At 41.3% G+C, this 13,938-nt stretch overlaps 1 protein-coding gene across 2 annotated transcripts in view; it reads right to left on the bottom strand.

Moving 5' to 3' along the window:
• Positions 1 to 13,240, bottom strand: part of LOC114787260 (F-box/WD repeat-containing protein 7-like) — a 42,226-nt gene extending 28,986 nt beyond the window's left edge. The window contains exons 1-2 of one of the 2 annotated variants that reach the window (XM_028975042.1): positions 13,011 to 13,240; positions 8,400 to 8,992 (exon numbers count right to left, since the gene is read on the bottom strand). In XM_028975042.1, the coding sequence (XP_028830875.1) occupies positions 8,400 to 8,951 (552 nt within the window). In that variant the 5' untranslated portion in view covers positions 8,952 to 8,992; positions 13,011 to 13,240. Of the gene's footprint in view, positions 1 to 8,399; positions 8,993 to 12,706; positions 12,855 to 13,010 lie in introns of those variants that run through there. The other variant, XM_028975041.1, reaches the window with a different exon arrangement.
• Between the last annotated feature and the right edge of the window lie 698 nt (positions 13,241 to 13,938).

Raw genomic sequence — 13,938 nt, forward strand, 5'->3', positions numbered from 1 at the left:
AAATGTTACCAGGAATGAATATTAAATCAGATGCTATGAGGGGCTTGGTGAAAAAAAAAAAAAAAAAAAAAAAAAAATCACACTGAGCTGCCAAAAAATTGATCAGGTATAGATTTTCCTGGTATCTAGGGCTGCAACAACGAATCGATAAAAATCGATTACTAAAAGAGTTGGCAACGAATTTCCTAATCGATTCGCTATGTCGCGCGACGTGGAGACGTTTGATTATTTAAAAAAATAAATAAATAAAATATTTTTGCGCGGAGCAAAAATAAAAAAAAAACAGGGGAGGTAGAGGACAGATACATGGCGGAGGCAGAGAAATCTGCACGAAAATATGCAAAAGCGACATGGCATGACACAGGAGCACCATGGCAATGATCCAGCACCTGAAACGCAAACATGTTGGAGTGTTTGAGGAGGAAGAAGGGAGTTCAGCAGCATGGAAAGTCGCTACAGAATCCTACTTTTGTTTCGTTTTGAAGTGAGGAACGTAATGTCCCTGGTGCTGGTGTTTAACTCGCCGCGGAGGAGAACTAGACGGGGACTTACAGCGCCACCTACAGGTGTGGAGGGGGGATGAAACAGCGTTCGGACTGTTCTCTGCGTCTCCGCGTGGACGACTCGCCTATTGTGTCCCTGAGCAAGACATTTAACCCTAAGTTGCTCCAGGGGGACTGTCCCTGTAACTACTGATTGTAAGTCGCTCTGGATAAGGGCGTCTGATAAATGCTGTAAATGTAAATGTTTACCCTTCATCCAGCTTGACAAGCATGACAAGTTAGCGTTAGCTCGTTAGTAACAATAGTAAAGCAGGGGTGCTATAGTTACTTTGCATTAAAAGACTAAAGACATGTTTTTATTCACTAGCCTTATTTGGACCATTCATTTTTCAATCTGTTGTCATGTATAGCTACACTGCAAAAAAAACTTTTCTTACCTAGTAATTTTGTCTCGTTTCCAGTCCAAGTATCTAAAATAAATCAAGATTACTAGACAAGAAAAATGGCATGAGAAAATTAAGTGATGCTTAAAACTTCTGTTTGAGATTATATCTCATTAAGATTAGTTTTCTTACCCCATTGGCGGATAATTTTGCTTGTTTTAATCACTCAATTTTGGGATGTTTTATCAGAAAACAAGACATAATTTCTTATGCTATTTCATGTGTCTAGTAAATGTATCTTGATTTAAGATTTTTTTTGAGATTTGGACTGAAATCAGTACAAAACTACTAAGTTAGAAAAACATTTTGTGTGTGTGTGTGCGTCAGTGTGAGAGCTTGTGAGTGTGTGCATCTGCAGTGTAGTGTAGTGTAGAGAACAAGTTCTGACATTCAAACAAATCCTGTTAAATTTTCTGATTTGTATTGTTCTTTATTTTTTTATAAATTATTTATCGTTCTGGCAGCTCAGGTGGCACTTTATTAAAAAAAAAAAAAAAGTCTATATTTGGCAGATGTAAAGCATACATGTGTATGTTTTTTGTGTTATAACAGCTCAAGGAGCAACATGTTTGTGCTTTTTCTAAAGATTTTGGTTCTGTTTTTGAATAAAGGGTTGGAAATGAATGCTTTTCTTTTTTTTTTTTTTTTTTTTTATCCAATTCTATGATTAATAAAAAAAATAAATAGACAGATTTATCGATTATTAAAATAATTGTTAGTTGCAGCCCTACTGGTATCGATACTTAAATGGCAGTTATGCATCTGCCGATTCATTGAAATTAATCAGACTACAACAGACCACACCTACTAAAATGTTTACCTGAGAGACACACTTTAAAAATGGCAGTGGGCGAAAGCAGCTCCAGCTATAATTCTGCAACACCAAGCTTGCTAGAAAAAGCAAGACCACTGGGTTTTTTCAGCACCATAATAATAGATCTAAATAATGTAAATTAATCTCACAGGACGTAGAGTTTGACATGTGGTCTAGATTAGAATATGACAAAAGAAATGAGAAAGAACCTTGACTTAAAATAAGTCAGTTGACTACTTCCATAACGTTCCATAACGTCCCACTTTCATACACAAAACTTGGAGTCGATCTTTGGTTGAAATTTCTGACCTTATATGAGCAGGATTCCTTTAGCAGATCTGCATGTTTAGTGACAAGAAAGTGGAACCCATTACGTTTGAGTTCCGCAAAAACCAGGAAGTGGTGCAAAATAGGTCAAATAGTGCAACACACAAATAATTAATGCTGATTGGCTGAAGTTGCGTTAATTGTAGCGATCACAAAATTGCAAATATCTGGAGGGACTGATTGTAAATGTTACATATTGTGATATGGAAATGGACACCCCCCCCACCAACAGTTGCACAAAGTAAAGGGTTTTTCTCTGACTAAAATTAGCATTACTGAAACTGGGGGCTTCGCTATCTGCTCTATTCTGGCTGGTGGTGGTGAGGCTCTATGATGACCCAGCAGTGCAGAGCAATGATCACTGATGGCCGTTTGTGGTGCTTGGTGAATGGCTGATTGGGAGTGAAACATTCTTCCTGTTCCTGAGGAGGGAGTGGTAAACAGCTGACGCAAACGATTGACAGGTGCAAAACTCGAGGAAATGGAGTTGATCTCTGGTCCATCAGTAGTGAGAAAAACATTACCCTTTACTCCAAAAAACATTATGGAGATAAACACCAGGGCCAGAATCATAAGGCAAGGCTATACTGACCAACTAAAATAGATACTGCCGTTGATGAAGTGACTATCTAAATGGTCAAAACAGGCAATGCATCCATGTGTTTTAGAACGTGATGACAAATCAGAACCATTAGAATGAGGCCATTGGACTAAGCTGTGTATTTTCACATTTGCTATAGACAACCTGTTTATAAATAGTACTGATTTTATAAGGAAATATTGAAGCACACACAGTAGGTTAAGGTAAAGGACACAGGAGGAGCAAGTCAATATTTAGAGAGAAAAAGACTATGATCTAATGATTATTTCATTATTATTATTGGGTTCATCTCAATTTAATCATTATTAAAATTGCTAATAAAAAAAAGTTTAAAAAAACAGTTCACCAGGGGGACATGTTACATGTGTTGTGCAATATGCACAAATATAATATAATATAATAATAAAAAATTATAAAAACATGGGGAACAAAGCCCTTACCCGCCTCTCCCTGTGACGATGCAGCCGATGTGTAAAGAACTGTAAATTAAAAATCCTTAAAGCGCTTTGTTGAAGTTGTGATTTCAGGCCAAACTTTGGCTTCCGGGAGGACAGTCTCTTCCAAAACCAGTCCATGACCACCCTCTCCCTCTGTGGAGGTCCTAATTGGTTCGATTCCCTTGATGAAACCCTCTCCCAAGGCATCAAAACCCCAGAGCTTGGTGCCTTAAGGCCAGACATGGATCTTCCTTGAGAATTGTTGAGGCCAAGCCACTGAGACGTCCAAATCAACCTGCCTGCAGTAAGGGTTGTCCCATGTCAATAGTCTCAGCTGCCTCAATCTTATTTTAGTCTAGAGAAAAGGCTCCCCCCTTAGCCCCAACAACCCTCACTGTGCCGCCTGTGTAGTGCTGTCCTGACACCAGCTGAAGGCCTTTAATAAAATGGACACACCCCTAACTGTGTGATCCACCTTACTCAGAACTGCTAAGGGATTTCAACAACCTACAAGATACTAAAGAGGAGATCTTATATGGGTCAAATGCCTTTAATCTAGCTGCACAAAAAAAAAAAAAAAAAAACACTGGAACACTACCTGTATTTTTAATGACTTCAGATTTCAAAGAGCATAGTACATTTAATGAGCACTTAATATCAGAATGGTTTGGAGAAGCAGGACTGCTGTAAACATTCTTTTTTCTACGTTCTACTTTAGAAAAGAAACGACAATGTCTGGAATCTGAAGAACTTATGCTATGCTTGTTAGGTGACTTGGGTGTTCAACTACAACTTCCAAGGTACTACACTTCTCATTATCAATCTGAAGCTGTAAGAAGCTTCAAAAAGGTACATTTACACAATCATTTGTATCTGTAAGTAAACAGACAAGCTCAAGAAGAAGGCACGAGGAAAGGAAGCATAACACAGTAAAAAAAAAAAAAAAAAAAAAAAACAAGATCCTGAAAATGCCACAAATGCTCTGCTGCCACAGTAATACAAGGCAACTTACATTTGATTTTCAAACTGTAGTAGCTTTATTAGTGCACAATATAGAAATGTATCCTGAATGTGTCTGTTTTCTTCCACAGTTGCAGGTTTTTATGCAAAACACACCTCTGTGTCACCATAACATTCACATGCATTTTTTACAAACAGGCTATGGTTATGATCAATGCAATAAAATGCACTGCATCTTAATTAGCCAAAAGATATGTAGTTGAGTGTTTTGTATACACGAGAACTCAGTTCGGTGTTACTGCTATTCATTAACAGGAAATCCCCCGCACCTCATAGCCAGGACATTGCCTGGGAATTTGGTGCATATGACTTTTTGGTGCAGGTGGACATTGTAGGGCAGAACTAGGTGATGGATACAGGAGTGGAATGAGAGGAATGCTTGGATATGTGACCTCTGCGACCACTGGTGTGAGAGAGTCCAGTGCAGCTTCTGAATCCACCCACATGCCAAGCATTCCTACCTCAATCCTGCACTCTCTCTTTTCATTACTCTATGGAGGCCAACAATGAGCAGCTTATGCTTGTTAGGTTTCATGCCGCTACTGTCACAGAGACATAGGAAGTGACAAAACCTGCAGGAGAGCCCAGCAGACTGTCTCTGCTGATTAGGAAATTCACCATGGGTCACAGTTTCAGCCTGATTAAGTAAACATAACCCTATGCCTTTAAGCAGATGGACACCAGCTTAACACACTCAAGAAAGAGTGAGTGAGAGTGTATGTGTGTTTGTATATAGATGTGATTAAACAGATTACTGAGCCCCAGGCTGTAGGCTGGAAAAAAATTAATCCTTCACTCCAAAAGGCCAGAACAGCAAATTTATACTGCCAAGAGCAGTAGGCATGAAGAGCTAAACTGAGGGACAGGGAGCTGAGGGAGAGAGAAGGATGTATACAAACACAGAGAGATGGATCAGATCAGTTTTTTATTAGGTCAAACAGAAGTGACCATCTGTGTCATTCGGATTCTGAAAGCTCAGCCAACCAGAGCTCCTTATCTATATCACTAATTGAACCAATCATATAGCAAGGTCAGATCACACTTCCCCAGGAAGACCAGCCTTCTCAGTGATGCAGCAGACTTCACTAAACAGTGTACATTATCGAACAGATGGACTCCATTACAGAGCAGCCTGAAGGCACTTCACTGATTTACACATGGACACCGGCGATCTGCAGTGCACCCTAAAGGTCAACCAAAGTAATGCGACACAAAACACAAAACCTGTACAACCTGTTTTGTTAAAAAATGAGACACAATAAGTACCCTAAATGTGCAATAATCCTGAAGATATCTTAAATTGGTAATTTTTTTTAAAACTAACATTTTAACAATATCTATGCAATGTATTGATAAATGTACTTCAGTAAGTAATACAGTTTTTTTTCTGTGGTGTACTGAAGTATATTTACAAGCATTTTATAAGTTTCAAAGTTTATGCAAAAAGTCAACGTTTGCAGATTTGTCCCTTTTTTCCCCCAAAAAACTTCTGCGCCAAATCCTGACTGGTGGCAACCCATTCCATCATAATCAGTGTGTGGAGTTTGTCAGAATTTGTGGGGTTTTGTTTGTCTTGATCATTGACCATGAATTCTCAATTCTCAAATGTACTATGCTTATTGATAACTGGAAAATGCATTGTTCTTCACCAAAGACAGAGAAGAGTCTAGATGAGAGTCTTCCTCGTATTTTCAGCGGTGGAGAGACCAGGCAAGCAGTACTGGAGGGTCGGAGAGTGTGAGGTGCAGTATGAGATATAACGAGGGCTCTGAGGTAGGCTGGAGCTACCCCATGTTTGGCTTTGATGGCCAGCATCAGTATTTTGAATCTGATGTGGGCCGCTACTGGGTGCTTGTGGAGGGAGCGAAGCAGTGGGGTGGTGTGGGAGAATTTGGGATCAGTCGTGCTACTGCATTCTTAGTTTTGGTGAGATTGAGTTTAGATGATGGCCTGCCATCCAAGATGAAACGCAGAAATTTTGGAAGAGGCACGTACATTGGAGGGACGAAAAGACCAGATGAGTTGTGTCGCCTGCAGAGCAGTGGTAGGATATCCTATGTGAGGAAATAACCTCACTAAGTGATCCTATGTGAGGAAATAACCTCACTACTGTGACAGCAGTGGAGAGTCTGTGTGAAGCAGATGTAGATCTTTTCCAAGTCACTTGGTCAGACCACTAATCAAGGTAGGAAACCTTGGAGAGTCTTGTGGTTAATTGTGTGAAATGCTGCAGAAAAGATGCAGAATCATCTTTCTTGGGCAGCCTGAAGCGTTTTTCACAACTCTTGAACCTCTCTCCTTGAAGTTTTTGATTGATAGAAATGGTTGATTTAGGTGCAATCTTAGTAGCAGCCTTAGTAGCCTGTGAAGCCTTTTTATGCAACACTGTGATGACAGCACATGTAACATCAGAACTTGTTCTCTAAACTACACTGCAGATGCACACACTGACACACACACACAAAACACACTTACTCTCTCTCTCTCACCTCCCTTTGTTGAGATACTTTACATTGTAATGCAAAAATGTGAGCATGTCCACATGCTCCTGGCTCAGACTCGCTCTTTGAGGCTAAATTGCCTGCTGCAGAAAACAGATGCTCAGACGGTGTTGATGGGGCAGGGATGGAGAGGTAAAAATTGAAGTGATTGTCATTGTGAAACACTGCAGCACAAGGTGACAACCACCAGCTAGGCCACCACTGCCCCATTTGGCAGGCCTGGCCAACATGGGATAGCTTTTATTGTTAGCCTTCCACCCCAGTAATGGGTTTTCTTGCATGGCAAGGCTCTTTTCTACAAAATATGCGAGGTCTTTGTTCCTCACTTGGCTGTGGACATAAGTGAGGGTGATAAAAATATTTAAGAATGTCTCAGTTTTAACTGGACCATAAACATGCAAATAAATTAAACCAAAATTCACTTTCAAACTGCCATGCAGTTCATCATGTGCTGCCAAATAATTTGGAGACGGCTGTGAAATACAAACTACAGGCACTTCACCTCAGCTCTCCTGTCCTCTCCAGCTCGCTACTGTTGTCACGTGGGCTGGCGAGCTCGCTGTTTTGTCGTGGGAGGAGAAATGGGCGGGTCAGACCAGGTGTCTGCTAAAACAAACAACGCTGTGGATCTGGTGTCACGCTTGGTTGTTTTAGAACGTACCAAAAAAAAAAAAAAAAAAGCCCACGTAACTCATGGCTGTGTTGAGCACACACACGGACCACGGCTTGCAGCCTGCTTCCACTGGCAGCGTCAGGCATCAGGCGTTAGAAACACCATTCAAAGAGGCTTTCGCTTTTTTATTTTTTTTTCTCCATAAAAAGGCATGTTTTTATGAAAACTCTGCATGCATCACTACACGAGACAGACCGAGTGTGTTCACTCTGCTCCGCGCTCAACTAAAGTTTTTTAATAATCAAATGCCTCTGCGTCACGAGACATAACGAATCAATTATGAAAATCTTTGCCAACTCTTTAAGTAATTGAATTTCATCGATTTAATCGATGCATTGTTGCAGCACTAAACTCAATCAGCATGACAGAATTATCTGCAGCCTTGTGATCGTCAACACTCTCACTTGTATTATGGAGAAGATTACTGAAATGATCTCAGCAGGTTGTTTTGTGGCACGGCTGAAATGCAGAGGAAATGGGGTTCATTTTCACGGCAAAGAGGGACTTTGTAATCTGCATCTGATCAGTCTTCATTGCATATGGAGTATATGCAAATTGCCACAATAAAAACAGAAGCAGCAAAATTTGCGAAAATCAGTATTTGTCACTCAAAACTTTTGGCCATGACTACATTCTAATGCAGTTCAACTGCTCCAATTTTTGGGTGGTGGGGAATTAAAAGGGAGAGGACTAGGAGGGGTAGTGCAGAGTGTCTGAGAACAAGCAGAGGGCATGTTTGGCTCCAGGGGCACTCTGACCCATGACCTCTAACCTTACTCAAGACAGCTGCATCAAGGAGGGTGACTTAAGAACCATCTGTTGCTCAGAATCAGCCTTCACTCACGCCCAACCAGATTTCTCCTTATAGCACTCATTCACACTGAGACCAGCAGGTACACAAAGAATTAGAAGTTGCTCCACATCTGCATTTTCAGATTCCAGAATAAAAAAAATACCAACTGTTCAGTTTTCCAATTAATCAAATTATCTTGATTGTTTACAAAGTATGTATGAAGTGAATCATACAAATATTTTTGGTATACAGATCGAAACTGTGCACTTTTCTCTTTTGTTACTCACCTTAAGCTGTGATGGCGATGTCTCTTTAAGGAGCAGCTTCCCCTCACAGTTTGTGTTCTCACTGCCATTTCTGAGGGGGGAGGACAGGTCAGTCTGCTCTTCCTCATCATTGCAATCATCTTCACCCAAACACCCCTGCTCTGAGTGCTCGGAGCTGCTGCAGTCCTCATTTTCGCTGTGGTCTCCCTCATCTAAGAAACAGTCACAAGTCTCTTCTTGGTCCTCTTCCTCATCCTCACTGTTACTCCTTACAACTTCCTCCCCGAGTCCTGACACTTCCTGAATGACACAGACCTGGCAGTCATCAGCAGCCCCTTCTCCATCTTTTGCTTCCTCCACATGTTCAACACCACCGTCCACATCCTCCCTCACGTCTTCCACGCTTGTGCGTACTGAGGATGAAGAGGAGCTGGATGAAGAGGATGAAGGTGTGCTCCCTGGTGAAGTACTAGATAAGGTGGTGGTTGGTGTAGGTGGCTGCTGCTGCTGATCCCTGGTGGTGGTGGTGGTGGTGGTAGGGCTGCCCCGCAACACCAGCGACTCCTGCTTCATCTCCAATGGCCCGCTGCAGTCAACCCAATTTTCAGTGCATTCTAAAAAGAGAGAAAGAAACATAGTGGTCATTGATCCTGCATGGTGCTAAACAGGAGAGGGTGCTCGAACATAGGAGATTATACTAATGAGATATAAAAATATGTTAGATAAAACAATATCTGGGCAATCCTACTGAAAGTGGACTGTCACACCCACAAGGGCAGTGAAATACCAGGTATTTGTATAACTTGAGTGATTATATAAAATTTACAGACAGATTGAAGACTTGTTTTATTTTACATATTGGGTCTGCAGTATTTTTTTTTTTTTTTAAACGCTTTAAAACTTATAGAAACTCAAATTTAGGATTTGTGGAAACCATGTCACATGCTCTGTGCTCTCGCCCAAAACTAATGGCTTGTGCCAGAGGTGATATGACTAATACCATGCACCCCTATCCTTATCTCCAGTTTTACATAAATTTAGCACAACTCATTTTCAAAAAGGCAAGACAATGTACTGACAGAGTATATCAGCTAAGTGCTGCTTCACCTTACAGGGCCGGAACTTGGAGTATTGACTATGGATGAAATGCTAGAATACAGAGGAGATAGGCTGTAACATGCGGGATCAGGTGCTGAACTTCTGGGAATGTCTGACTCACAACTAAACCTACATGAACTCTCCTCCTTACTCCTCCCCTTTCCATGCCAGGGATACATTACCTACGGTAAGGAGATTCAAACTAATGTTGCATAAGATTGCAAAGAGAGCAATGTCAATGACTTTTAGAGCAGAGATTCAAGATCTTGAACCAGAGGACAAGCACAGTACTGGCAAGAAAGAAGAAGAAAAAAAAAAAAAGTTTCAGCATTACCACCTAACAATTCAATCTAAACCATTAAACCACAACATTCAAAACTACTGACTGCTAAAATGAGCACATGCAGCAGGTAAACATAAAAAATAAAAAATGGTTGGAAAGAGGAGCATGATGATGAGAGCCACTTTAACAAGGGCCAAATTGTGATGGCAGACGTCTGGCCAAAATAGAGGGCCTTGTGGAGTGCTCCTCCCAAAATACTACCAAAAAGGGTAACTGATGCTAAATGTCCAAGACGCATTAATGGGCATGGTATTGAAAGACAGCCAATCACCACAGTTGTAGAATGGCTTGTAGAAGAAACTTTGTTCCTCTAGACCCACTGACTCAGGCAAAGATAGAGATGAGAGTGTCTTTCCATAGGACCACTATGAGCCTTCATGGAAGTTGCTGTGATCAAATGATGGTGCTGACAGCAACATCCTGTGGGATGTCAGGGACTAGGAAATGGATTAATTAAAATCAAGAGAAATTCTTGAGGGAAACCACTTTCATACACTTGAGACTTGGACAGAGGTTCAGTAGTTCCAGTAGGACAATGACTTTAAACTAGAGCAAAATGGCAAAAACTGATTATGTTGCTTGCAAAGTAACATTAACAACATAAAAAATATATAGTATCACACGTGCACTTTTCCGAATCATTAACATTTTAGTTCATTCATTTAAAACATAGTATTTTTTAACAATCACTTTTAGTGAGCAGTGGGCAGAAATGACCCAGGGAGCAGTGTGTGGGGATGGTGCTTTGCTTCGTGGCATCTCAGTGGCACCTTGGCGGATCGGGAATTGAACCGGCGACCTTCTGATTATGGGGGCGCTTCCTTAACCGCTAGGCCACCACCTTTTAAAAATTCTAAGTTTTAAGGCAACAACATAGCACACTAATTTGCAAGACAGAGCTAATCTGTGATTGTTAGAGGAAACTATAGTACCCACAAGATCATCATAAGATCACCTTTGCTCACCACTAGCATGAGACCACTAGCACCCGGAACTATAGAAAAATTTGCTGACTAATTCAACAATTCACTTACATCTTAGAATCGCATTGAACTAATTCATTCAAATTCACTTCAGAACACAAAACAATGAGATTCGGTCAGGATATGGTAACCGTTTAAAAAAATATTTAACCTTAAACTTCATCTAGCTCTCCGATGCAAGAGGCTTAAACGTTTGTACGCTTGGTGCTCAGAACAGTCTCAGGAAACAGTTATAGCTGCCAAAGAGGTAATTTCCCAGGTTGGGCTGAAACATACATCTTAAAACAAAGGGCCTGACGGATCACCACTTTTCCTTGTCTTTTTTAAACATCTTCACTACAGGACCGAAAATAATGATAATTTTTTTGTGGATTGAGTATTCCTTACTAGGCGCTTTCTGTTCCAAATCTGTAACATACATGAAGTCATAAATAGAATGTTTAATTATCATCATGGGGCAGTGGTGGCCTAGTGGTTAAGGAAGCGGCCCCGTAATCAGAAGGTTGCTGGTTCGAATCCATATCCGCCAAGGTACCACTGAGGTGCCCCTGAGCAAAGCACCGTCCCCACACATTGCTCCCCGGGCGCCTGTCATGGCTGCCCACTGCTCACTCAGGGTGATGGGTTAAATGCAGAGGACAAATTTCACTGTGTGCACTGTGTGCTGTGTATCACGTGTGACAATCACTTCACTTTCACTTTCATAATTGCTTTGCTTAATATTGTTTTCAATGTGAAGCATTCCTTTCAGAATTTTGCTTTTATAAAAAGGCCGCTATCACAATACATATTGTGAGCAATGCATCTGGTTTTAAACCAGGATTGCTTATGATTATGGACTAGACAGACAGTGACCAGACAGGTCCTGCAGAACTGTGGCTAGGCCACCATGCGATTTTGGTGGAGGAAGGCGGGCTGAAAGCAGACGGATTGTGCTTTGGTTTGGTTGTTCACAGAGATTCACTGTGTCCACAACCACTTCATCTCTTCTGATGTCTATGAGAAGGATGGCTGGCTAAGCAGTGTGACACTTGTTTCTGGGTGCAAGTCTCATACACTGTGACACATGCTACCTATCTAAATAATGTTGTTCAGCACTTCATGGTAACTATGCCCTGACAGCAGTGTCCTCATTTAGCAGGACAATGTGTCCTGGCACCCTGCTAAAATGGCTCAAGAAATGCTCCAGATCTCAATCCTTTCAAGCATCTTTAGGATATGTTCAGGAAAAAACAACTTTCGTACGTAGGGGAACCTACTCAAAAGAAGGTTGGTGGTCACGTTGTTATTGCTGCAACAATCATGAATACTCAAATGTTCAAGCACTATAAAAATCTCTACAGGAACCCATATGTGGTATATTATCAAAGGCATGATGGTCTCTGCTGAATGCCAGCTAATAATAGGCTGTGTGCGTGGTACAGTACATCCCACCCATTCACACCTCTCTCTCCATCCCTCACATACACTATTCACCAAACATACACTTTTCTTCAACCCTGATGTACACAAACACCACTCAACTCGACTGTTGTTCGCACCTCTCTGCCATTTGTGCCGTTATTCCTTTTTACAACAGGAAGTCGGACTGCTTAGTGAGACAGTTCTCTTTTTGCGAAGGGAGCCAAACACCCACAGGAAGAGAAGACAGCTGAACAACACACACACAAACACCTCTTCTCAATCCTTAAATTTAACGTTTGGCCTGCTATTCTCAATCTTTTAAGATTTTATTATGATTACAGCCACCAAACGTACCCCTGACCAGAAGGGAATTACACAGGGACACACCTTCCATTTACATTACATTTACAACATTATCCAGAGCGACATAGGCACCTAGTTTCCTGGCTGACTAGCCTGGACTCTGCATTTGACCCTGAACTTGAAAACCTGGCTCGAACCTTGGCCCGCCGGTCGGCTTCCAGCAGGAGGAGCGGAGACGCTCGATCCCCTCTTCTTCATGCAGCCGCACTTTCCCGTTCTGCACGAACCCGTTGCTCTCTTACCGACGTGGCTCCAGCAAACAACGCGACGCGCGAGTAGAGTTTCAGAAAGAGACGAACTCCATCCGTGAGGACTCGAGGTGCACGTTTCTTAAGTTATCCCTCCGTCACATCTGGAGAAATGGTTTATGGAGCTCGGGAACTGGGCTTTAATCTTCGTGTTCGGCGGCTGGCTGATGAACTGAAGCTAGCGGACACTCACCTTTGCGTGAGAAAAGCTGCGGCGCTCTCGTTTTTTTTCCTGTTGTCCACTACAGTGCAACCGAGCCTGGCTCTCTAAACACTCCACTGTCCTAAAAAGTGCTGGGAATGGCCACTGTCCACCAGCACACTTCTTTACGCCTGAAGGCAAAACTTCGGTAAGTCGCTCCCGTGTGCGCCGCTCTCGCGTTCTTCTGCTCGGACCTGCTCCTTTGAGCGGAATCTCGGCGCGGGGAGATGACGTCACAACTTGTTTAAACTCGTCGCCTGATGTTGATATCATACATGCGTGTTCCCCAAAGTGAATTAACGGTATGATATTTAAGTCTCATACAGCTTGTTTAATAATAATAAAAAAAAACATATTTGATATTCGGTATGAATACTTTAGTAGTATGTTCGCTTAATGTTCTAATGGATTCTTGCACACCACATATAAATTGGTGTACTGTGCACTAATTTTCTTCCTCGACGTCAGAATGTTGAAACCTATGTATCCTGAAGCGTTATGTAAGACTTATCATATGGTATATGTAAATGTAATGTAACTATATTGCAGGTTTAAAAAAATAAGCATAATTTAAACATGTACACAATTAATAGCAAATAATTGTAGTCCTAATTTAATTAAGAGGTGGGCTCTTTTGCGTCTTCTACTGGCCAATCGGAGCATTTATAAATTACAACAATAAATCTTCAAAATGAAGCGGCCACCCCTCTCATCAGAGGCCCATGTCTCAAACTGGAATCAGTTTTACTGTGGCAAGAATTTCCATCACTTTCCATCTTTACATGACAAAGGGCAAATTTTTGTTCTGAGGAATCAAAATGATTAAACCTGGCTTGAAGTTCATAATATCTCAAGTTTTAATCAAAAACTTAGTAAAATCACTTGATAATTTATCTGTGTATTTTCATTACACATTAAT

The sequence above is a fragment of the Denticeps clupeoides genome, chromosome 1 (genome assembly GCF_900700375.1).
Source record: "Denticeps clupeoides chromosome 1, fDenClu1.1, whole genome shotgun sequence".
NCBI lineage: Eukaryota > Metazoa > Chordata > Actinopteri > Clupeiformes > Denticipitidae > Denticeps > Denticeps clupeoides.